Source organism: Panthera uncia, chromosome C2 (assembly GCF_023721935.1).
Source record: "Panthera uncia isolate 11264 chromosome C2, Puncia_PCG_1.0, whole genome shotgun sequence".
In the NCBI taxonomy this organism is placed as follows: domain Eukaryota; kingdom Metazoa; phylum Chordata; class Mammalia; order Carnivora; family Felidae; genus Panthera; species Panthera uncia.
This window is the reverse complement of record NC_064810.1, coordinates 153,356,854-153,382,284: the sequence shown is the minus strand read 5'-3', so window position 1 is coordinate 153,382,284 and position 25,431 is coordinate 153,356,854. Positions and strand designations below refer to the sequence as shown.

Sequence of the window (25,431 nt, the reverse complement as noted above, 5' to 3'; positions counted from 1 at the left end):
TGAAAGGGGCTTCGTGGCCAACCAAGCCAGCTTAGCCTTTGGTCGGCCCCGTTTGCTGGGTGTGGACCGTCCGTGATGAAGCCTTGAGGCGTAGGAAGGCTTTTCCCTCGGTGCGTGGCCTCTCACCCCTGCTGGTTCCTCTGTGTCCGGGTGGCTAGCCCCGACCCAAACGTTTTTCCTTGGAAAACATTTTCAGAGCATGATTCGGCAAACATTTGTTAGGCTCATGCTCTGCACGAGGCTCCGCGAGCTGCAAGGATGTTGAGATACAGGCTTCCCTGCAGATAGTTCCTCATCTGCTAGAGGACAGCAGGCCCCCATGGAAAGATTTATGGCATCACTCGGCCTAGGCCACAACAGGTGTGTGGGACTGTTTCCTGACCCCGCTGATGCGGCTCAGAGGCAGGGCAATTACACTCCTAGGGAATGATCGTGCAGGGGCCACCTTTGTCTCCAGTAGAGATGTCCCGGTTAAAGTCCTTGTGCTCAGGCTGTGGCTAGTGGCCTTCCTGCTTGGCTGTCACAGGCCACGTTGGCCCCTGCAGTGACAGACATTCTTGTGTAGTCTCTGGCCGTAGTGCCCAGCAAAGAGCCTGGCACATGGCTGCCTGGCCAATGTTTATTGGGTTTACTAAGTGGGCAGTGGAGGCTGGGTATCGAGAGGTGGCCTGGGAGAAATTTGGGACCTGACTGGGAATGGAGAAGTTTGCCACATAAAAGGCAGGGAAGAGGAAGCTAGGCAAGCCGTGAGCATAGGCCTCGATGGGGCCAGGGACGCCCCAGCCCGCTAAGCCGCTGGACAGATAGAGCAACTCCAGCATGCAGGTCTGAGGGTCACCATTATCGTCACTCCGTGCCTAGCCTTTCCCAGATATCAAAGTATTCTCGTTTACGCCGCCTCACTGAGTTCCACAGCAGGTGAACGGACTCGGTGGGATCATCCCAGAGTGCTGCTGAGGGGCTCAATGCCAAGACTTGCTCCTGGTTATATGAAGGGGCGGGGTCTGTCCCCCTCCCCCACTACACCTTCTGCATTCCTGACTCCATGCATTCTCCCATTCCATAGATTCCATCATCCCCTCCATTCAGCGATGACTTTGAACCAAGCACTCAACATGGCGGGCACGGGGTCGAAAGCTCTGGCCTCAAGCAACATGCCACTTTGGCGTGCACCTCATTTGAATCTCATTTACTGTTGGTGTTTCACATCCCAGTTTGCTTTCCCTAAGAATTCAGGGTAGGGACACAGAGACACTCGACACCTTTTTCTTCCCACCCCAGCTCATTACCGTTTCTCCTTTTCAGGGTCTTATTTCTAACCTGACCCTCGGTTCCAGCGTCCTCACGGACTGGATGATCTTCCCGCTGGACACCGAGGATGCGGTGCGCAGCCATCTGGGAGGCTGGCATGGCCGTAACCATGGCCGTCAGGAGAAAGCCTTTGCCCACCACTCGTCCAACTACACACTCCCGGCCTTTTACACGGGGAACTTCTCTATTCCCAGCGGGATCCCAGACTTGCCCCAGGACACCTTTATCCAGTTTTCTGGATGGACCAAGGTACGTGTCTTCATGGAAAGTATTTTAGTTTGAGCCTCAAAGATCTGCTTTTCGGCTTCTGATAAAGAATCAAAAAGAGCTGCTGATGAGACGCCGTGTGACAGTTTGGGAGTAGAGAGCTTTCTGTGTTCGTTTACCCAGTCCTCCGTAGTGGCACCTTGGCAGACCTTCGGGGACTCGATGGCCAGCCGGAATGTGTACCGTGTGCCCCATTGTCACTGACTGACAACTTCCTTTAGCAAGTGATGGCTTTCTGGCTTCCCCTAAGAAAAACCGTAGCCCTTCGGATACTGATTATGAGGGACACTTTCTGTTTCTCTTGAAGAAATTTGGCCCAGGCAGGGGGTGGGTCTCTGGGAGAACTTGTTTTTCTTTTGTCCATGCCTACTTCTGTACCCCCACAACACTCCACTTTCATACAGCCTTGCACCCTGGGGGCGCCCACCGTTGTCTCTGTGATCTTCACCTCTTCCTTGGCCACTTTCCTGACTGGTCACCCCCCACCTTTATTCTTTGAAGCCATCCACATGTCTTCCTTCGCCGTTGTCTTCTTCGTTTCAGTCCCATTTTCACCCTGGATGACCTTACCATGACTCAGTTATGCATTCAACAAGTATTTTTCAGTGGCTGCTATGTGCCCAAGCTTCGTGCCGGGCACTAAGGGTGCAACAATGAACAACTGTGGGACTTGCCCTCATGGAACTTACACTCTAATTGGGGAGACAGACCCAAATCATACAGTCACCCAAATGAGATGGCAAGATAGCAGCTGCAGTGGGTGCTAAAAAGAAACATGGGAGTTGGTAATAAGTGGAGTGTTTGACCTTGTCAGGGAGGTCAGGGAAGCCTTCCCTGTAGGAGTGATGCGTGACAGAGATATGGAGGATAAATGGGAATTGCCATGGCAAAAGGGGGAGGGAAACATGTCGCAGGCGGAAGAGATGGCATGCGCAAAGGCCATGTGGTTGGTTAGAGGGGAAATAAGGGGCGCGAGGAACCAGTAAAGGACCCAAATACATGGTTTGGGGGCGGAGTGTGGTTCAGAGAAGAGACTAGAAAGCGGGTAGAGATGAAATTGGAATAGGCCAGTTACACCACATTAATGTCTCGTCGTTATGATGAGAGCCTTTGAAGCAGGAGAGTGCCATGACATGATTGTGATACGACGAGCCTCTCTGACCCCAGGTTGAGTGAGGGTGCCTGTGGATTTGGGGGAGGCTATCTAGGTGGCTGGACCGTAGTCCCAGGGAGAGACAGGGATGCTGTTAGCTAAGATGGAGAGGATATCAACTATCTGAGAGATATGTGAAAGTAAATCAATGAGATGTAATGATGGATTGGATATACCCTGGATGCCTCTTAGGTTCCAGGCTGGTGGCTGGGCAGATGGTACCATCTATTGAAAGAAAAGATTTCCAAAGAAAACTTGGGCTGGGAGAGGGAGATCATGAGTTTGGATTTGGACAGATTGAGTCGCAGAGGCCTTTGAGAACAGCCGAGCGAAGGTGCAGGCGGAGGACCGTGGGCCCTGTGGGTGAAGTCAGAGGAGGGACCTGGGCTGGGAATATATGCATGAGATCATCTGCGTGTGGACGGCCATTGAAGACGTGGGATGGACGAGGTCCTCTAAGGAGAAGGGGTGGAGAAGGAAGCAGAGAGGCACAAACATGGCGGGCAGAGAGTGAGGAGGAGAGCTGGCATTTGTGTTGCCGAGGGGACAAGTAAGAGGAAGACAGAAGCTCTTCTTCTGCTGGATTGAGCCACGAGGAGCTCACTGGGACCCCCAGGAAGGATATGCCAGTGGAGCAAAGCCTCCACAGGCTGCATCGCATGCTACTGAGGAGCGTAAGGCAAAGAAACGAACACCTGAGCGTAAATTTGGATACTTGAATATAAACGTTCTTGCTGAGAGTTTTGACTCTGGAGAAGAAAAGGATGTAAATAGCTGAAAGAGAAGAGGGCAAATGATACGCGCAACATTTAAGAAATGCCCTCTTATATTTTTTGCTTTTTAAATGTTTATGGAAATACATCATTCTGTTTAAAATATTTTCTAATTTACCTAATTGTCTCTTCTTGGACTGGTAGATTATTTAGAAATGTGTTATTTAATTCCCGTATGTTTTGTTTATGGGTTTTTTTTTTTAGTTTGTCTTATTTTTATGGATTTCTAATTTAATTCCTCTATAAAATTTCTCGAAGATGGAGAAAAGTCTTTATGACCTTGGATTAGGCAAAGACTTTTTTTAGATTTGACGCCTAAAGCGTGATCCTTAAAGGGGGAAACGGATAAATTGGATTTCATCAAAATTAAAAATGTTTGCTCTTCAAAAGATATCATTAAGGAAATGAAAATCCAAGCTACAGACTAGGAGAAAATATTTTCAAATCATGTATCTAGCAAAGAACTCGTATCTAGAACACATCAAGACTTCTTACAACTCAGTAATAAGAAGATACACAGCCCAGTCACAAACTGAAAATTTCGCCAAAGGAGCTATACAAATGGTTGATAAGTACATGAAAAGATGCATAATGCTCAACACCATTAATCATGAGAAAAGTACAAATCAGGGGCACCTGGATGGTTCGGTTGGTGAAGCATCTGACTCTTGATATTGGCTCAGGTCACGATCTCACGGTTGTGAGACTGAGCCCCATGTCGGGCCCTACGCTAACAGCGCGGAGCCTTCTTGGGATTCTCTCTCCCTGCCCCTCCCCTGTGCAGAATTACCATAGGACTGAGGAGTTCCACTTCTAGGTATGTGCCCAAGAGAAATGAAAGCCTATGTCTACCCAAAGACTTATATGAAAATATTCAGAGCAGCATAATTCGTAATAAGCCCAAACTGGAAATTCAAGTGTCCCTCAACTGGTGAATGGGTAAATAAAACGTGGTATATCCATTCAAAGGAATAGTGCTCGACAGTAGAAAAGAACAGACTACTGATACAAGCTACAGTGTGGGTGGATCTGAAAAACATTATGCTAAGTAAAAGAAGCCAGGTATAAAAGACCATCTATTGTAGGATTCAGTTTATATGGAAAGTTCAGAAAAGGCACATCTATAGAGACCAAAAATAGGTTGCTAGTTGCCTGCAGGGAATGGTGGTGGGAATGGAGAGTGACTGCAAGTAGACATTGGGTTTCTTTTTGGGGTGATGGAAATGTTCCCAAATTAAATTGTAGTGAGGGTTTCACAATCTTCTTAAATTCATTGAGACTTGTTTCATGACCCGGCGTATGGTATATCGTGGGGAACGCACTCCAGAATTTTAAGCTTTGATATCCTCTCTCTTGCTACGTGTTTCTGTCCTCCGAACTCTCAAGCCTCCCCAGCCTGCTCTTGGGTCTTCTTGATGACCTGAAACTCTCCGCCATTAAGGCCACAGTTCTTCCCTATCCAGCCTAGATATCACCACTATCCTTTTTTTTAAAGCCATCAATCCCTGGCCCCCTTGACCTTCCACTCCACCTCCTTGTTCATCCTCCACTCTGAGTGGGTCCACCATTGACCTTTGCTCGTTCACCAGTGACTGAGCACTGCTGGGGGTTCTCTCCAGCACGTTCATCAGGGCCCCGGATCCCCACATTCTCTCCAGCCTCCGGAGGCCGCCCGTTGCCCAGCAGTCTTTGGTCTCTCTTCCCCCTTCCCCAGCTGGTCTTTCTAACCTTCGCTTCTCCCCTAAGCCACCTTCCTCCTCCCCCACCCGCTCACCCTCCTCGTCTGTTATCAGGTGCGACTCCTTTGTTCCCTCAGCTTCCTGTCAGACTTATCTCTCTGCCTCTACCCTCACTTCCTGCCCGGTGGCCCTAGGAGGAAGTCTAAGCTCTGAATCCCCTCCCTCCCTTCTTCCCCCAGACCAGGATCCTGTTCTCATACCTCCTCATACTGCGTTTTGTCAGCCTTTCGGTCTCTCTGTCACCTTCCAGGTTGTGGCCAAGAAGTGACACCTGGAGGCTCTAGGACCCAAACACAAAGTAAAACCCTCCCTGGGTCGTCCCACTTTAGCCAGTAGGCTTGTTCGTCCTCCCTTGCTCCCTCCTTTTCTCCCTCCTTCCTTGTCCCCTTCTCCCTCTCAGTGTCCTGATGTGTCATATATCTCCTTTGTTCAGGCTTTTTCACTCCCTCGCACGGCCCACCCTGCCATCACATACTCATCTGTCAAGACTGGCATTAACCCCTCTGAGAAAGCTTCTTAGACCCTTAGTCCAGGAAAGGACCAGCCCCGCCCTCCTCTGAGCCCCCTCCTTGTGCCCCACCCAGACTCATCACACTGAGGCTGGCACCTCGGTTTCACCCACAGGGTCACAAGCTTCAGGAGGGGCGTTTTGTAAAAGGTGCTCAGCTTATTCACCATCCTGCCCACCTCCCGGGGCCTGCTTGCTCTGTAAGTGCCCTCAGGTGAAAGGGTACACAGGTGCCCGTGTTGCTGAGCCCCTGGGAAGAGAGCAGACGGGAACAGTGTAGGCCCTCAGGCAGCCATGTTGGCGATGGGGGGCTTGGCGGGGCGCCGTGGGTACTGGGCCAAGGCAGATGAGAAGCACACCATTGCTCACCAGTTTAGTGCTTTAAGAGAAAGAACTTCCGGGAGGTGCTTAGCAGAAAGAGAACGTGTCCGTTTACAGGAATGTTCAGAAGGGCTGGGTGGCTCGGGTGGAGGCCGATCCGACAGATGGATGGCACGTCGCCAGAGCCAGAGGGAGTTCTGTGGGGGTGGCGGAGGGGGAGATTTCAAGCAGGAGCGTGGTAGATGCAAAGGCAAAGAAATGGAAAAGCATGAGATCGTTTTGGTGGGCAGAGGGGGTTCACTTTGGCCAGGTCATGAAGGTGTCACACCCAAGAGTGCCTGACCCAGGCGTTGAGCTCAACATTTTAGAGGCACTGCCTATGTAATCGTCAAGAGCAGGTGTAGGGGCGCCTGGGGGGCTCAGTCGGTTAGGCGCCCGGCTCCGGCCACGATCTCATGGTTCATGAGTTCGAGCCCCACACTGGGCTCTCTGCTGTCAGCACAGAGCCTGCTTCAGAGCCTCTGTCCCGCTCGCTCTCTGCCCCTCCCCCACTTACGCTCTCTCTCTCTCTCTCTCAAAAAAATTAAAAACGTTAAAAAAAGAAAAAGAGCAGGTGTGGTGGGATGTCCTGTCATTACCTCTAACTTGTAGACGAGCAGGTCAGGAGAGCTAAGGATCTTGCGCGAGGAGCACAAGTAGGTGACGGAACAGCTCCCTGAGCCCCAGGTCTGACTCGCAGGCCCGCATGGAAAGGCAGGTGGCGTTGTACAGGATCTGGAAGGGCTGCGAGGAGCTTGTGCTGAGCCTGTACACGTGGGCTCTTCACGTGTGGACGTTCTACACCTTCGTGTTTGGAAGGTGTATATACATACGGTATTTACAAATGCGTCAGAAGGTTTGGAACCCCACAAGCCCATCTAATGCACACGTCCTCTCAAAAACGAGTACACAGCTGTTCACAGCAGCACCCTCCAGAATTATCCAGAATTGACCAGAAGGTGGGAAAGCCCAGATGTCCATCCACCGATGAATGAATAGACGAGATGTTTGTTACATATGGAACAATGGAAGATTATCCGACAGGAAAAAGAAATGAAGCAGTCATGTATGTTACAACGCGGGGGGGACCCTGAAGTCGTGTTAAATGGAAGAAGCCAATCGCAAACCATGCATATGGCAGATTCCATTTATGTGGCACGTCCAGAATAGGCAGGTGTGCAGACAGAGAATCCGTGGTTGCCTAGAGGAGGGCGAGGGAGAGGCGGGGGTGGGGGTGGGGGGAGGGATGGGCAGTGATGCTAAAGAGTACGGGGTTTCCTTTCGGAGGGATGAAAATACTCTAACGTTGACTGTGGGGACGGTCGCACAGCCGCCAAGCTGTGCAGTTGACGTGAGTGGATTGTATGTGAGGGACATCTCGGTAAAGCAGGCAAGAAGGTCCATCCACAGGATTGGGGACCTGGGTTGTGTGGGTCCGACGGTCGGAGGACATGCCCATAAAACAGAGCATGCTGCTTTCTGATACTTCCCGGCGTGCGCAGTGGCCCCTGTTACTGAGGACGCTCCCAGGCCAGCCCCTGAGGTTCTGAGCGATCCGCGATGCGGAACAAACAGAGCCCACCCCCCCATGGGGCACTGAGGTCTGACTTGGGGGAGGATGGGCAGATGTGAGGGTGGGGGAGGGGAGCCGAATGACACCGGAGCCCGAGCCACTCCTAAGCCCCTGCCTCTGGATACACTAGCCCTCCTGGACCCTCCCCGACTGGAGAGGCCCTGTTCGGCCTCTGGGCCTGTGCTCTTCGGTTGCTGTAAAGAAACTGCCTTGATTTAGTGAACGAAGTCACTGATAAGGCTGATTCACGAGATTCAGAAACTCACTTCTGATTTGGATGTGGCTTTCTGGTTAAGTGCCCAAGCATCAAACTGGGATTTCAGTGGGAAGCAGTCAGGCGTGTTTTGCTGCGCCCGAGAGACTCAGGCCAGTGTTTTGTCTGCACAGAAGTCTTATCTGACCACAGGCTCCCTCCGATGGGCAGTGCTCTTCAGCGCCTCGGCCGTGTCACCGTGTGCCATCCCGGTGCCATGTTCTGCCAGCGCACTGGATCCGGGCAGTCGGTCTCCCCTTCCTATGGTGTGCACGAGTCTCCTACCGACACCCGCTGCAGCCTTCCTGCGCGGTTCAGCCACTCGCGGGAGGCCGGGTGCATAACAGCACGATGATGAGAAGGGTGGGGATAATGTCCCGCTTTCCTCAACCAGAACTACGCTTTGAAAGCTAAGAATCAAAGTAGAATACTGACTAAAAGTAACTTTTTTATTTTTTGGAGGCCAATGTACCCTTTCTCAAGACAAAAAAAAAAAAAAAAAAAAAAAAAAAAAATCACAAAGTCCAAGAATTTCTAGCAAAGGGCTGACAAAAATCCCTTCGTAGGTTTCAATTATTTCTGCATCTTGCTTTTGAAATTTCCAGCACCCTCATCATTTGGTCTTTCTGGTACCGGTGGGGCGTAGTCACCAGGAAGACCAAATGATTGAAGGACTGGAACTTTGAGTTCCACAGCCCAACCTCTGACTTCTGGGGTGGGGGTTGGGAGCTGGAGCTCTGTAAAAACTCTAGAACTTCTGGGCTGGTGGACCCATTCAGGTGCTAGAAAGTGCTCCTGGAGAGGGCAGACGTGAGGAAACTGCTTTCTGAGTTCTGTGCACCACTCTGGCAAATTCTTGAACCTGAGGAGGAGGAGGTCATGGGGACCCCCAATTTGGAGCTGGTAGTTCAGAAGTATGGGTGACCCCAGACTTGGAACTGGTATCTGAAGTGAAGGCAGTCTTGTGGGTCTGAGCCCTTTGAACTTGCGGGATCTGACCCAGCTCTAGGTAGACGGTGTCATAATTGAGTTGTTGCACAAGCATCTGGCGTCCAGAGAACTGGAGAACTGGGTGGCGTCGTCGAAACCATCCCAGAAGGAGCCGGGAGGGCAGTGGTCGGAAGCACATTTGGAAAGGTGGTTTCATGGCCTCGTGTGTCAAGGAATTTGGGTATCACCTTGAGACCTTTGTAGAAATAGGGGCAATTAAGAAATAAATGCCATCGTTTCAGATAGTGGTAACAATTGGGAAGAGAATAAACATGATGATGTGACGGAAAGTAAGGCATGGGAGTAAAGACGTTGCTATCTTATGTGGCATAAGAGTTACCTATTGCCATGTAACAAATTCTGCCTTAACATTGAGTGGCTTAAACAGTGGTCCGCGTGTATTATTCTCCCAGTTTCTGTGGGTCAGGAATTTGGGACTGGCTCAGCCTGGTGGTTTTGGATCAGGGTCTCTGACGAAGTTATAGTCGAGCTGTCAGCCGGGGCCACGTCACCTGAAGGCCTCACTGGCTGAGAAGGACCCTTCCACGGTGGCTGGCTTGCACGGCTGCCAGGTTGATGTTGGCCGTTGGCAGGAGGCCTTAGTTCTTCCCCACACAGGCCTCTCTGTAGGTTGCTGGAGTGTCCTTATGACATCGCACTGGCTTTCCCCAGAGGGAGAGAGCCAGGCAGAAACTACCCTTTTTATAACCTAGCCTTGGAAGTCACATAGCATTGCCTTCATCACATTCCATTGGTGAAAAGAGAGTCATTGAGTCCAGTCCGTGATTGGAGGGTAGGAATTAGATTCTGCCTTTTGAAGGGAGAAGTGTTAAGAATGTATGGACATGGGCACCTGGGTGGCTTAGCTAAGCAACCAACTCTTGATTTCGGCTCAGGTCACCATCTCACAGTTCGTGAGTTCAAGCCCTGGTCGGGTTCCATGCTGAGGGTGCGGAGTCTGCTTGGGATTGTCTCTCACTCCTTCTCTCTGCTCCTCCCCCACTTGCACTCCTTCTGTCTGTCTGTCTCTCTCTCAAAAAAAAAAAGAAAAAAATATATATATGGACATATATTTAAACCACCACAAAAGGAGTGGTGAAAGGTGCCTCTAGGAGGAGGTGGCCATTGGGTGAGACCTGAAGGCTGAGACCGAGTTATCCATGTGAAGAGCCAGAGGAGGAATGTTCCAGAGCTAGGGAGCAGCGAGTGCAAAGGCCCAGAGAAAAAGATCCTGTGAGCCAGGGGAGAGTGTGGGGGAAGAGTGTGGCCCCTAGTCAGGGGGTGGTGAATTTGGCTTCTCCTCATTCCAGTGGTGGCTGTTAAGCAGAGAGTGAAAGAATGGACCTGGTTTATAAGCTCATGTCTCTGTGAGACTGGATTATAGGAGGGCAAAGCTTATGCAGAAATTCCTGATGGGAAGCTAAGCTGTTATCGCAGTCCTGCGAGTAACTGTGAGCTTGGGTGGTGGGGCAGAGAAGTGCAAGATTTGTACCGAAAAGAAAAGGCAAGGTTTGCTGAAGGATCGGGCATGGTGTTCCAGAGAAAGGAGTCAAGGAGGATGCCAGAGTCAGGCCTGCGCAGTGGGAGGGGTGGGCGTGGTTAATTTCTGACAGAGGGGATGCTGTGGGGTGGGGGGCTGGAGCAGGGCGGCGTGGAGGCGGGCGGGGATCAGAAGCTCTGTTTTGGACATACTCAGCCTCTAGTAGTTCCTAACCGTCTCCTCATCCCAAGAGGAAGTGGCCCATCAAGTCTGGAACATAGTAAAAACAAGTAAGTAAGTAAGTACGCAAGTAAATAAAGCAACCAAGCAGCCAACTAAGCTATATTCGGTGCGAATACTGGTCTCCATGTTTCTAGACCTAATGGCCATCCTATAGAGGGCCTGTCGGTCTTGAGTCTATACGCAGAAATCCGTGCAAATCCGCAAGTGGGTTGCAATGCAAGTTAAAGGTATGTATTCAGTGCCTGTAGTGGGAGTGCAGGGGTGAGGTACCTGTCCCAGGTTTGGAGCTGTGGGGAAAAGGACCCGGTCGGTAGAACGAACTCCAGAGTGGAGCCCCACGGGGAGGAACCACCTTCTGCCCCCACACTCCTCTGTAGCTGTCCTTGCCAACACCAGCAGCACCCCCACGTTGCAGTGTCCCCCCGATGCTTCTCAGGACCTGTCTATCTTACCGTCCTGGCCGGTGACGTCTGACACGAGGAACCACTCCCTCCCTGGAAACCCTTCCCCTGACTTCTGCGCCGAAAGCCCTCCGCCGTTTCCTTCCCCCGTCTGTTCTTCCCGGGGCTTCTCTTTCAGCTTCTAGGCTGCAGTCCTCAGGACCTGATCCCGGGTCCCCTTCGGACACTGCCAGGGGGCGTCGTCGTCACACGTGTGCCGGCGACACCCAGGTTCCCGGGTCCCACTCAGCATTTGTGGGGACTCAGAGAGCCACGTCCGGACGCCAGTGTGGCCTGTGCTGGAGCTGCGTGAGGCAAAACAGGCCTCTTCCTCCTCAGCAGCCCTGATGTCTGCTCTTCTGCCGGAGAAGGAAAAGTGGTCCAGGGAGAAAGAATGAGGCTTGGCCGTTTGGGTAGCGCTGGGGACGGAGGTGGGGGGCTCACACCGGCGCCGCCCGATCGAGCTCACCGCGTGTCACTGTGCCCAGGGCTCCCGTGCGTCCTCCCCCTTAGCCGTGTCTGTCCAACGACGCCCAGCGGGGCACAGACACCACCAGGCGGCCCTGACGGCATCCGGCGGCTGGTCAGTGAGAGGAACCCAACACCCGAGCAGGAATCCACCCACCGTCTTTACGTTTGGTTTGTAAGCACCGTTTCCTTTACTGAAGGGTCTCGACGCGTGGGCAGCACCTGCCGCAACGAGCCGTCGGGTCTTAGTGCTCTGAGACAGCAGCCCGTTCCTCCAGCTCACCGTTTGGAGCGCGGGCAGGCCGGGCGGTTCTGCTCACGGCTGCACGCCCTTCCGGTCAGCGAGGAGGCCGTGCTCCTGGACGTTGGCGGCCTGTCCACTGAGGTGACAGAGGAGATCGGGCCACGTCCCTCTCATCGTCCGGCAAGCTATTCCAGGCTTGTTCATACAGTGACCGGCAGGGTTCCCAGAAAGAACGCCGGCGTGCAAGGCTTCTTCTTCTTCTTCTTTTTTGCCATTTAATTTAATTTATTTTTTTAATTTTCATCCAAGTTGGCTAGCATATAGTGCAACAGTGATTTCAGGAGTAGATTCCTTAGTGCCCCTGACCCATTCAGCCCATCCCCCCCTCCCACAACCCCTCAGTAACCCTCTGTTTGTTCTCCATATTTAAGAGTCTCTTCTGTTTTGTCCCCCTCCTTGTTTTTATATTATTTTTGCTTCCCTTCCCTTAGCCCTCATATGAGTGAAGTCATATGATATTTGTCTTTCTGTGACTAATTTCACTTAGCGTAATACCCTCCAGTTCCATCCACGTAGTTGCAAATGGCAAGATTTCATTGTTTTTGATTGCCGAGTAATACTCCATTGTATATATATATATACCCCATCTTCTTTCTCCATTCATCCATCGATGGACACTTGGGCTCCTTCCATACTTTGGCTGTTGTCGATAGTGCTGCTATAAACATGGGGGTGCACGTGTCCCTTCGAAACAGCACACCTGGATCCCTTGGATAAATGCCTAGTAGTGCAGTTGCTGGGTTGTAGGGTAGTTTTTAGTTTTTTGAGGAAGCTCCAGACTGTTTTCCAGAGTGACTGCCCCGGTTTGCATTGCCATCAACAGTGCAAAAGAGAGCCTCTTTCTCTGCATCCTCGCCAACATCTGTTGTTGCCTGAGTTGTTCATGTTAGCCATTCTGACAGGTGTGAGGTGGTATCTCATTGTGGTTTTGATGTGTATTTCCCTGATGATGAGTGATGTTGAGCATTTTTTCATGTGTCGGTTGGCCATCTGGATGTCTTCCTTGCAGAAGTGTCTATTCTTGTCTTTTGCCCATTTCTTCACTGGATTATTTTTTGGGTGTTGAGTTTGATAAGTTCTTTGTAGATTTTGGATACTAACGCTTTATCTGATATGTCGTTTGCAAATATCTTCTCCCATTCTCTGGGTTGCCTTTTAGTTCTGCTGATTGTTTCCTTCGCTGTGCAGAAGCTTTTTGTTTTGATGAGGTCCCAGTAGTTCATTTTTGCTTTGGTTTCCCTTGCCTCCGGAGACGTGTTGAGTAAGAAGTTGCTGCGGCCAAGATCAGAGAGGTTTTTGCCTGCTTTCTCCTCGAGGATTTTGATGGCTTCCTTTCTTACATTGAGGTCTTTCATCCATTTTGAGTTTATTTTTCTGTATGATGTAAGAAAGTGGTCCAGGTTCATTTTTCCGCATGTCGCTGTCCAGTTTTCCCAGCACCACTTGCTGAAGAGACTGTCTTTATTCCGTTGGATATTCTTTCCTGCTTTGTCAAAGATTTGTTGGCCATACATTTGTGGGTCCATTTCTGGGTTCTCTATTCTGTTCCATTGATCTGAGTGTCTGTTCTTGTGCCAGTACCATACTGTCTTGATGGTTACAGCTTTGTAATACAGCTTGAAGTCCAGGATTGTGACGCCAAGATTGCTTTGGCTATTCAGGGTCTTTTCTGGTTCCAGTGTGCAAGGCTTCCTAAGGCCCAAGTCAGGATTCACAAGTCACTTCTTCCATGTTCTTTGGCCAGGGCATTCACTAAACCAGCTGGATTCGAGGAATGAAGGAACAGATTCTGGCTCTCGACAGGGGGAGCTGCACAGAACTGTGGCCATTTCTGCAACCTGCCACAGGTCTCAGCACTCTTGACCCTCCTTTCATTCTGAATCTGATAAGCTTTTTAACTCTTGGCCTGATTTTCAGTTGTTTTTACCCCCTACAAAGTAGTGTTTCCACCTAATTCATTGCTTCCTAGTCACAAGTCCTGTGAGCCTGGAAACGATATATATTAATTTAGCAACAAAACGAGACACCCAGCTGGCTTATCAGTCCATAGAGCACATGCAACTCTTGGTCTTGGGGTCATGAGTTCAAGCCCCATGTTGGACCTAGAGCTTACTTTATTTTATTTTTACTTTTTTTTTTTTTTTTTTTTTTTTACTGTTTATTTATTTTTGAGAGAGAGGGATACAGAATCCAAAGCAGGCTCCAGGCACTGAACTGTCAGCACAGAGCCCGATGTGGGGTTCGAACGCATGAACCGTGAGATCATGACCTGAGCCAAAGTCGGACGCTTAACCAACTGAGCCACCCAGGTGCCCCAGGCATAGAGCTTACTTTAAAATATAAATACATAATATTTAAATTCAAATGTAGTGACAAACTTGTGAGAATTACGTGTACACAGGAGTAAATACGCTCTGCCTTGAAGGGGGTCTCCTGCAGTTTGCCGTGCGTGGGATGGCTGCCGGGAGGCAGTTTTTGCACACCGGTTCTTAGCTCTGGTCCAGGTATGCGACAGAGCACGGTGCCCACTGTTGGGTAAGGTCCTAAAAAGGTCAGACGATGGTAGAACTTCAGGGGCTGAGAAGGGAAGGAATTCATGTCTGGGGCTGGATAAAAGGAGGAAGTGATTCATCTTTTATGCTAATTTATATTGCCATGGCTTTAGTTCTAGTTGGATCTGTCATAAAATACAGAGACCATAGAGTTATTTATTACCCCAAGACTGCAGAGGAAGTGAGGGGGTGTGATTTGCATCAGCTCTGACCCCTTTGGCTCTGAAGGAAACAGAGCATTAATTTTCCCTCGTGAAGTGCGGTGCGAGGTCTCTTTCCCATCTTATCTAAGCAAGCCCCTCACTCTTTTACCGTTTTTTAAAAAATTCTCTTTCTTTTCTACCGTGTTGGCATCACAACCGCTCGTTAATTGTGTGTCATGACAGCCCTCTAAGCTTGAGAAACTTCTCTCAGAGTCGGACAAAGTCAGTGTCCAACCAGAGCTTGCTGATTTCGAAGGAACTCCCAAGCAAGTTCGAAAAATGTGAAACTGTGACTTAAAACAGCATTGACATTTTGCTTGAAGTTCTTAGGAGAGGATGGTGTCTGTCTAGAGGATTTGAAACAGACACACATCTGTCTGATTAACAGAGAAGCAGGTCACACATTTCCGGAAACCTAACATTCATGGGAACGATTATCACCTTGGTGACAATAGCAGAGGGGGGAGTCCAGCAGAGGTCAAGCCATGGTCAGAGAAAGACTTTGTCATGGAACTCTTTTAGCTGGGACAGCCCCAGAAAGCCCCAGAAGCCACTGGGGTTCGCTCTGCAAATGCTGGGCCCTGATGGGGCTCGCCGTATGAAGAATGAGTCTACTTTTGGGGCACCTGGTGGCTCAGTCGCTTAGGCAAGCATCTTTGGCTCAGGTCACAAGCTCACGGTTCATGAGTTTGAGCCGCGCGTCGGGCTCTGTGCTGACAGCTCAGCACAGGTTCTGTGTCTCCCTCTGTCTCTGCCCCTCCCCTGCTCACACTCTGTCTCTGTTTAAACAAACATTTAAAAAAAAAAAAAAAGAATGAGCCTACTTTTACCATCACATTTACTAACATGTGCGTACTCTCCCCCCGCCCCTAATAATTTCAGCATAACTTTTTAAAGAAAAACAGTAATCAGTGCGTGTAGTTTTTCATAGAATTTTTAAAAACCTGATGCTTTTAGAGTAATTTTTGAGTAACAAATCACAGTGCTGATCGAGGAGAAACAAATGCAAATATTTTCTCTCTCTTCCAGTGACCAAGAGTCTCTAAAACTCTTGAGCTGGGAGCGGAGGGGCATGGAATATCCTTTCAGTAGGACTTCGTGTCACCTCGTTGTTGAATCTGGTCTCAGGCAGAACTGTCAGCCAGTCTCCCCTAATGAGTGCTGCTAGGTATATACTGAGTATCACCGCTGAGTGCTGACAGTCTCGCTTCGAACAAGACGAACGAAGTTTCTTCCCTTCGTAGAATGTATGCTGGAAATAGCTGATAAGCCGATAATCAAACAAATGGTACCCATGTCAAATAATGACAATGACTAGAATAAAAAGAAGAGACCGAGGGGGCAGTAGGTGACCCGGACTGGAAGGCCCGGTATCATGGGTGGCCACGGCTCTTCTCCCTGAGGAGGTGACGATGGGGTTGGGATCTCTGTGGTCCGAAAGTTGGGGGCCTGGGGGAACAGCTGTCAGGCAGCCAGAACAGTGGCCGCACTGGGGGTACCGGCTTGGCGTGTCCGAGTGATGGAGAAGAGTCCCGTGCGGGTGTGAGTGGCACAGACAGGGCGGGGAGGAAGCAGGCAGGAGGCTGTCTGGGGGCCGTGGGTCAAGGTCAGAGGCAAGAACACGCAAAAAGCGTCTGATTTCTGGCTTTCGCTCTGCTGTGGTGCAGAGCATGGGTTCTAGAGTTAATAAAGGGAGTCGGGGGCCCTGTGAGGAGCCTACAGGAATCTGAGACCGCATGGGTTGTGACTTTGTCTAGAAGACGGCTAGCCACACGTGGCCGTGATGTTTACGTTTAAATTAACGAAAAGTAATGAAAACTCGGTCCCTCCTTCACATTACCCCATTTCAAGCGCTCAACAGCCGTGGCCGAGTGCACGTAGCTGCTGGGTTGGGCAGCACAGAACACTGTAACGTTGCAGAAAGTTCTGTTGAACAGCGGTCCTTCCGAGCTGTGGGACTATGGCCCTTTCTTTCCAAATTGTCCGTCTGTTCTTTCCAAGGTCTTGATTCCTCTCCAGGAAGGGCAACCAAACTACCTTAAACTTCATTTAATGCCTATTCTTTTAGGAGCTAAGAGTGGAGGGAAATTTTGTATTGGAGAAATTCCTAGCTTTTGCGAATTAACCAAGGCCACGAAAGGTGTAAAGGAGAGTCAGACGGAAGATGCAGGGCACAGCCCCCAGAAAGCGGAGGGTCGTCTGGGTGAGGCAGGAGGCAGAGTTCACAGGGGAGCGGAAGGCCCCACAACAGGCCACAGGTGGTCATTTGGGGGAGGAAAGAAAAACCGGACCAGATTGTGCTGTGTCCAGAATTAAGGAAGCAGCAAAGTCATGCCCACTGTGATGAGCACCTGGGAGCGACAGTCTGGCATTGTGTCTGTGTGTCACAGTGTAGTCTGTGGGGCCGCTATTTCCTAGGAGGAGCGGGACCTCACCCCCGCGTGGGATGAGCCAGGAAAGCGGAAGTCGGGGGAGGGGCCGGGGAGTCACGGGCAGACACACTGAGCAGCCCTGCCCCCTGGTCCGGCCGGCGCCTCCAGGCTCTCGGGAGCAAGTCTTGCTGCCGAGTGGTGCTGTGGGGAGCTCCCAAGCGGGTCTTAGGGACTGTTGCCCGGTGAGGCCACTGCACTACTGGTCTGTGGGGCAGCATTTAGGAAGACGAGCCGGGCACGGGACAGGCTCACCCGCAGGCGCCCCTGGTTCCGTCAGTCCGGTGTCTCTGTGACATCGCACCCCAGGAGCAGTCCCTTCCACGTGCCCAGCCTCAGCTGTAGCCCAGAACCTGCTGGCAAAGGGCATCCAGGGAAACCGTTCCCGGCTTTCAGGCAGACACGCCTGCCCGGCACCAGAGACGTGAGGGGCGGTCCCTTGGATTCTCAGGAAAGGAAACCGTGGGTGGGAGAATGGACCGGACCTCCAGTCGTCCACCTCGTCACTCAGCCGGGAGCTGGCGTGGCCTCTGCCGGGACCCATTGTGACGCCCGTGTGCTCTCACCGCCCTCCCACCGCTCTGCCCTTGAACCCGTCTCCTCCTCGGCCTCGAAAGTAAAGTGCTGCTCTTCTCTACTACTGCAAAAACAAGGCACCGGCAGATCTTACCCTGATAAAAATCCGATAAAGCTGTCGTTGCGTATGCCTTGTAGGAAGGATCGAGATAGCGCGTCCTGCGGTGAAAACAAGAGTAAAATATTCTGAGAACTGTAAAACTGTCATCCTTTCTCTAAATGACTTAACCCAACAGACGGGTGGTTTTCAATCACTGGCCTCCTTTTGCAGGCATGTGAAAGCCAAGATCTTTTTACGGTAGCGGGAGGAGCGCCGTCCCTCCCTGGGCTCGGCCCCGGCGCCAGCCGCTGTGCTGACCGCCAGACAGCACCTGCCGCCTCCCACTGTCCCCGGTCACCAGCGTGAGCGGCGCCTGCCCGAGCTCGGGCAGCCAGGAAGGAGCAGGACTGAGATTTGAACCCGGGTAGGAAATTCAGACAGAGGGAGGATAAAGGGGACACCTGGAGGCTGAAAATTCCCCAAAGTGGGCAACGGAGTAATTTGAGGTGAGCAGCCACAGCATGTGGGGCGTCGGGGCTCGGCAGGTGACGCCACGGCCGTACCTCCTCCAAGGTGGCTCCTTCATCTCCCATACATTCATTCTCCCTCTCTCTCCCTCTCTTGCTCTCCCCTCTTTCCCTCTCTCTCTTCCTCTGTGATAGAATGTTCCATTTATTCGGCCAACTGTTAAGTCCTACTCTATGAGCAAACCCTAGCCCATGCAGGGGGTCTCTGTAGACACACCCAAATGCCCCTCTTCTTTTTTTTTTTTTTTTTTTAATAGTTTTTTTAAGTTGATTTATTTTGAGTGCGAACAGGGGAGGGGCAGAGAGAGAAAGAATCCCCAGCAGGTTCTGCAGGGTCAACACAGAGCCCGATATGGGGCTCAAACTCACGAAACCGTGAGATCATGACCTGAGCCAAAATCAAGAGTCGGACGCTTATTACAAAACTGTAACCATCAAGACGGTATGGTACAGGCACAAGAACAGACAATCAGACCAATGGAACAGGATAGAGAAGCCAGAAATGGACCCACAAGCGTATGGCCAACTAATAATCTTTGACAAAGCAGGAAAGAATATCCAGTGGAATAAAGACAGTCTCTTCAGCAAACGGTGCTGGGAAAACTGGACAGCGACACGCAGAAAAATGAACCTGGACCACTTTCTTACACCACTTTTCTTATATTTCTGTCTCTGCAGGGTCAGGTGTGGATTAATGGCTTTAACCTTGGTCGATATTGGCCAGGGCAGGGCCCCCAGGTGACTTTGTTTGTGCCACGGCACATCCTGGTAACATCAGCCCCAAACACCATCATGGTGCTGGAACTGGAGCGCGCGCCCTGTGATGACAACGGCCCGGAACTGTGCACCGTGGAGTTTGTGGACAGGCCGCTCATCGGTGCCACTCCCACCTCCAGTCATCCCCTGCCAGACCTGTCTGATCGAGACTCAGGATTGGACCGTGTCTGATGGCTAAACACTGTGACCCTTTGGAGTTTCAGCCTTGCACATACCTCACGTATCCCTCGCGTAATGCCAATATTCCCTGGAAAGTCCTATTGGAAAATAGATTTAGTGCGGGTGTTTTCTCCTGGGGTTTTCCGGGCAGCCTCGCGGTGGCTGGCAGGGGCCACGGGGGACGCGTGATGAGGGTGGCCACACGGTCATGCACAATGAGTCCGCACAGTCGAAATGGAAGCTTCAAAGGTGTTCCTGATTTTTATTTTGAAAGAATCATGTTGTCTTTTTGTTAAATAAAATTTTATTCAAATGTCGTTAACTGTTTTTAATGTTGAGCAGGTATTAAATTATAGGTTCTGATTTAAATCATAACTAGACTTGAGTGGGTCGAATAAGCCACTTCACTAACTTGCGGTTCAAAGGAATGGAAAATAGTCTTGGTTTGATCTACTGGACTGCTGCTTCTCTGATCCTCATTTGACTTCCTTTTGTGTTTCTGTGATGTCAACGAGGTAGCCCATAAATGCAGCTCAAAACCATTGTGCGAACGACCTGAAGCCTCAGCAGCTGGAGAGGGTACATAGTAGGGCACCTCTGCGCAGTAGGATATCACGTAGCCACGAAAATGGGACGTAGGTCCGTATATGAAAACGCTCTCATGGTGTGGTGGGTGAAGAAAGCAGATTACCTTAAGTTTGGTCCCATTCTGTGTGTTTAGACAAAAGAATTGCACGTACGCACACAACACAGGCCTGAACACACGTCACAGACACACATACGCATGAGCGTGCGTGCTGTGTACGTACACAGATCACGGCCTTACAGAACAGGCGTGTCCTGCCGCGGGGCAGTAGCTCTCATGGGTTGAGCCCTTGACCTATTCCATGTCTGGTTCTGAGCATATTTAATGCGCTCGTCCCTCACAAGGACCAAGGAATGTGCCATCGCCTTCCCCGGTTTGCCCAGCCACACAGCTGTAAGTGGTGGTAGAGACAGGACCTGAAGCCACGTAGCCTGGTGCCAGCTTCTAGGCGCCCTCTGCACACGTCCCACACCAACGCATGCTCATGTTCCCCCGGGAAAGAATCGGGACAGCATAAACCAAAATGTTCATCGATCATACCGGGGTGGTAAGCGTTTGAGAAAGAGTTCGCTTTTTCCTTTTGCCCACCCGAGTTTTAAATCCTTTACAGAAAAGATGCGCCATCTGCTAAGGGAGGAAGAAAGGAAAGACTTCTGATGCTAATCTGCAGTACATCTCCATGATCGTGTCCTTTACCCTTCTCGTGGACACCAGTGACGAATGTGGGATTCACCAGGGAGAATCACAGCTCCGGCTGAGTCAGCTGGCAGGAGGCGTCTCTGGGTTGAGACTAACAGAACCTAGAACTTTCTTTAGGACTGTTTTCTGCAGTATCTTTGTGTAGATGTCCTGCATTTGACGTTTGAGGGACACCATGGGGCGAAGGAGGTGCTGCGTAGACTTAGGTCATCATTTCTTTATCTTTCACTGCTCGTTACCGACAACTTAGAAAATGAGACTCCAGAACTGTGCCCACTTACGAGCTTCGGGAAGAAATGTGAGACGGTTCCTTGTGAAGCATTATGGATGTTGGTAAGTCGCACCTCCGCTGTTGCAGGTACTACCTGTCGAGGCTCCAGAAGGCTCAGGCAGTGGAGCGGGATCTCCTCGCGGGAGCGTGTGCTTCCATTCTGTTCGCCCCGTCTTCTGAGCCACGCTCAGGTAGGCAGTAAGCCCGCCTGACACATGAAAACGTTGGAGGCTTAAGCAGGAGGCGGAGTCAGATTCCGATCTCGTCTGTCTCTGTCCAAAGCCAGTGTTCTTTCTGTCTTGTCAGTGTGAGAGAATCTCTCCCACAGCACTGTGACATCCCTTGTCCAGGATGTCGTGTTCCGGAAAACCAGAATTCGATACATAAATTGTACCACCCATGACTCTGCACACCCATCCAGCTCTCCATACTACCTTGGGGAGGTATTCATTTCACCTTCTGCGATGCCATTTTTTTTTAATGTTCATTTATTTTTGAGAAAGAGGGAGACAGAGCATGAGTGGGGGAGGGGCACAGAGAGAGGGAGACACAGAATCCGAAGCAGGCTCCAGGCTCTGAGCTGTCAGCACAGAGCCCGACGCGGGGCTCAAACTCACAGACCGTGAGATCATGACCTGAATTGAAGTCCGACGCTCAACCGACTGAGCCACCCAGGCGCCCCTATGATGCCATTTTTAAAATACGTACCTCCTGGCACTCCTGATTTCTTAACTCTGTGTGTGGCTGCTGCCTCTGAAAATAATAAGAGCAGTGCCTTTATTACCTGCCATGTAAACCTTTTACATTAAATTTCTCTTTAAGCTGATTTTAATATTCTGGGACTTTCTGAGCAGGCCTGTGCTAACCCAACCCTAACACCAATGGTCTTGGAATATTTCCATATTCTCAATCCTTGTGATGAACATTGTGGCCTTTTCCTTTGTACCCTTGGTTTAGATGTACCCCAGATTTGTACACCGTACAGAACATCTTGTTTTAATTTTTTTTTAATGTTTGTTTATTTTTGAGAGAGAGAGAGAGAGAGCGAGAGCGCGCACAGGCAGGGGAGGGGCAGAGAGAGAGGGAGACACAGAATCCGAAGCAGGTTCCAGGCTCCGAGCTGTCGGCACAGAGCCCGACGCGGGACTTGAACCCACGAACCGTGAGATCATGACCTGAGCCGAAGTCGAATGCTTAACCGACTGAGCCACCCAGGCGTTCCAGTGGTTGAGCATTTGAAATGTTTCTGGTTTGGGGCTATCAGGAATACTGATGGTGTAAACATCCGTGTACGATTCTTTGCGTGATCATAGGTTTTCACTTCCCCCGAGTAGAATTGTTTAGTCACATGGTAACGTGTTTAACTTCTACACGTTTAGTCACATGTTTAACTTTTTAAGAAACCCCAGACAATTTCAGACATCTTTGAGGCTAGCAAAAAAGGAAGAAGCAGAAGAGTGCTGTCCTTTCTGGAGTTGGCAGCCCTTCCTCTGTCCTCCCTCTTCATCTGGCTCCACCCCTCTTCAGTGTCTCTCTTTTTGTCGCTGTCAGTCTGTATTTCTCAGCAAATCCAGTTTATTGAGGATGAAATTGTTTGGCGCTCATCTGAGTTTGGGTTTTTTCCCTTGTTTCCCCAGCAAGCTGTGTATCTTCTGTCAGATGACACAGCTAGGAAATGATCTTGTGTGGTCTTTGTTTCTTGCCTGAGGAGGAGAAAAAAAAAAAAAAGTTATTTCCTTTCTTTTTTTTTTCAAGTTTATTTATTTGTTTAAGTCATCTCTGCCCCCAAAGTGGGGCTCGAACTCACGACCCCAAGATCAAGACTTGCATGCTCTTCTGACCGAGCCAGCCAGGGGCCCCGAAAGTCATTTTCTGAAACCACTTTTTTAGTCAACGTGAGGGATTCTGTCTGGTCTGTGGTAGAACAAATGGCTGGTGTGAACCAGTAACCCGTGGGCTGTGAGGAAAGTCCAGTCAACATCCCGACAACAGGAGGGAGGCGGCTCTGGGTTTGAGCCCCGGCCCTGCTCTCGGTCTGACCGAGCAGTGCTTTCTGGGCTGTCCCTTGGCCTCCAGCCTCCCGGCAATGATGTTGGTCAACTGGACACCCAGCAGCCTTGTAAACGCCCCAGGAAGAGTCAGAACAGATCTCCCTCCAGACAGCGGCTCTGCTTTTATCTGGAGGGGCTTTCCCACACGCGAGGAGGCCCCCCACCCGCCTCAGTCTTCTGAACTCCCAAACCAGAGGCGCTGCGTCCCCGGGGGAGACAGGACAGGCGCCGCGACAGAAATGCAGGGTCCTGCTCCCGCTCTGTCACTTAGCACTGGCATGAGCTCACGTGACTCACTGAGAAGCTTCAACTTCCCCACCTCCGAAGCGTGTGGGGTTTCAAATCCTCACGGGGTTCAAATCCAATCCAGTAACCTAAAAGCTCCTCAGGCGGGACTTGCCATGTAGTAAGTGGGTTGGATTCCGACGCTGGTTGGATTCTTCCCCGTGGCATTCCCCCGCAGGAACTGGTAAGCCGTCGTCTGGAGACCTGAGGGACAAGGGGAGAAGAAATGCCACCTGGGACATGCCATCCATTCCCTGTGTCCCCTTGAGTTCAGTTCAACAGCCTGGTTCTCCTGACCAACCACTGTGCTGGGCTGAAGGGCGCAAAGGGGAGGAGACAGTCTAGGATAAGGCGTGGACACAGATTCGAGGGGCACGAGGAGGTTCCACAGAAAGCGTGAAGGTGCATCATCTGTCAAGACCCTCCAGCATTTTTTTAATACCTTTTTTTCATTTTTTTTAGTGTTGATTTAGTTTTGAGAGAGAGAGCAAGCAGGAAAGGGGCAGAGAGAGGGGGACAGGGAATCTGAAGCAGGGTCTTTGCCGACAGCAGAGGGCCCGATGTGAGGCTCAAACTCACGAACCATGAGATCGTGACCTGAGTCAAAGTCAGATGCTTAACCCACTGGGCCACCCAGGCGCCCCAAGACCCTCCAGCGTTAACATGACCCTGGGGGAGGGGGGGTGGAGAGAGGGGCAGTGCCTGGAAAGCCACACCAGCCTATGGAAAAGACCCTTGTTCCCAAAACCCGAGTAGGGCCCCTTCCGCCACAGCAGCCATCGAAGAGCAGCGGCCGCAGCTCCGCGCTACCCGGTGGCCACGGGGCGTGACGAGGGCCACAAGGTGACCGGGAACGTGAGCAAGCGACACACAGCTGCCCACGGCACCTCACCGAGCACACCAGGTTTACGCGGGATGTGATTCAGGGGCGTGCACCTCTGTCCTGCGTGAGCAGCTCTGGGTCTCCCAGGACAAGTGGACCCTCAGCTCTTCACGGAAAGGGTGAGACTCACCTCCACACCAGGAGGAAGTGAGAAAAGCTGAGCAGGGCCCCAGCCACCAGTGGGAAAGCTTCCAAGGCCTCCAAGGAACACTGGGCCCGTCCTCCAGCCCTGTGCGCGGTAAAGCCTTTACAGAGGAAGGATATCGCGTTCCCGGCCCGAAGGGCGTGTCTCATCGTGGGCTGTTTTCGTTGTCGTCTGTAGTTGTGTATGAGGCATGTCAGTGAGTTTGTGTAAATGGCACAGAGCGGCCATTTCGTGTTGGACGTGATTCTACAGGTCGGAAGTCCGGACGGGCACGGGAGGATGGCCTGTCTTTGTTCTGTGATACGTGGGGCCTCTGCCGGGTACGGAACCATCGGGACTTTCCTTCCCTCGTGTCCGGCTGGGATGACTTGGAGTCTGAGCTCAGGCGGGACTGTCCCTGAAGCACCTGCGTGTGGCCGCTCTGGCTCCTTCGGCGTGGCGGCAGGTTCTGAGAGCGTAAGCTTTCTAGCAGAACCCGGTGCCAGCTGCCTGGCCCTTGGAGACCCAGACTCAGGAGGCGCACCCAGATTCAAGGGGAGGGACCTTAGATCCTACCACCTGATGGGAGGAATGGCAAAGGATTTGTGGCCATTAAGTAAAAAAGCAACTCCCGTGGACACGTCGTGCTGGGTTGTAGCCCGGTGAGTTGTGCGCGTTTGCATCAGCCCACCGCACGCCCGAGGGCCCCCGGAGCGTGAACGGAGGCCTATTCGGCCCCGGCCCGAGCCCCTCCTGGGCAAAGCGGAGCGCTTGCTCGGCCCACGGTAGGTAGGTTCAGCCTGCGTTGAAAGAATGGACTTCCGCTGTCTCTTTTGCAGGTAACCTGGCCCCCGGTGGTCCTGCTGAGTATTAACTCAAGGGGAATCATGACGCTGAACACGGACCGGAAACGCCCGCTGTGAGCCAGCCGGCAGCCACAGCACGTGGTGGCACCAGGCGACGGGCACGGCCCTTGGAGCCCAGGCTGGGTCCCTCCTGTGTTGTCTTGGCTGACATGTTTTGATTGACATTTCTGAGCAAGAGGTGTCCAGTTGACCTCCGCTTTGCTCTAACTTTCACCAGGCAGCGGGATCGTCTCCCCACACGCGCGGGCTGCTCCACACACCCGTCCTCTTTTCCGCGGCCTTAGAAATCACGACGTGTCCCGAGACGTGCCAGCGAGGGGTCCCCGGGGTTTCGGGTCCACTTTCAGTGTGCTGAGCGTGCTTCTCAGCTGTAACTCTCAGACTGGGCTTCTTTCTTTCTTTCTTTCTTTCTTTTCTTTCTTTTCTTTCTTTCTTTCTTTCTTTCTTTCTTTCTTTTCTTTCTTTCTTTCTTTTCTTTCTTTTCTTTCTTTTCTTTTCTTTCTTTCTTTCTTTCTTTCTTTCTTTCTTTCTTTCTTTCTTT

General features: G+C 51.3%; 1 protein-coding gene across 2 annotated transcripts in view; it reads left to right on the top strand.

Annotated features, from left to right (window-relative positions):
• The window catches only part of GLB1 (galactosidase beta 1), a 113,911-nt gene that overhangs the window by 66,887 nt on the left and 21,593 nt on the right, over positions 1-25,431 (top strand). Inside the window, exons 15-16 of one of the 2 annotated variants that reach the window (XM_049629063.1) lie at positions 1,306-1,560; positions 18,868-19,440. In XM_049629063.1, the coding sequence (XP_049485020.1) occupies positions 1,306-1,560; positions 18,868-19,137 (525 nt within the window). In that variant the 3' untranslated portion in view covers positions 19,138-19,440. Of the gene's footprint in view, positions 1-1,305; positions 1,561-18,867; positions 19,441-25,431 lie in introns of those variants that run through there. The other variant, XM_049629065.1, reaches the window with a different exon arrangement.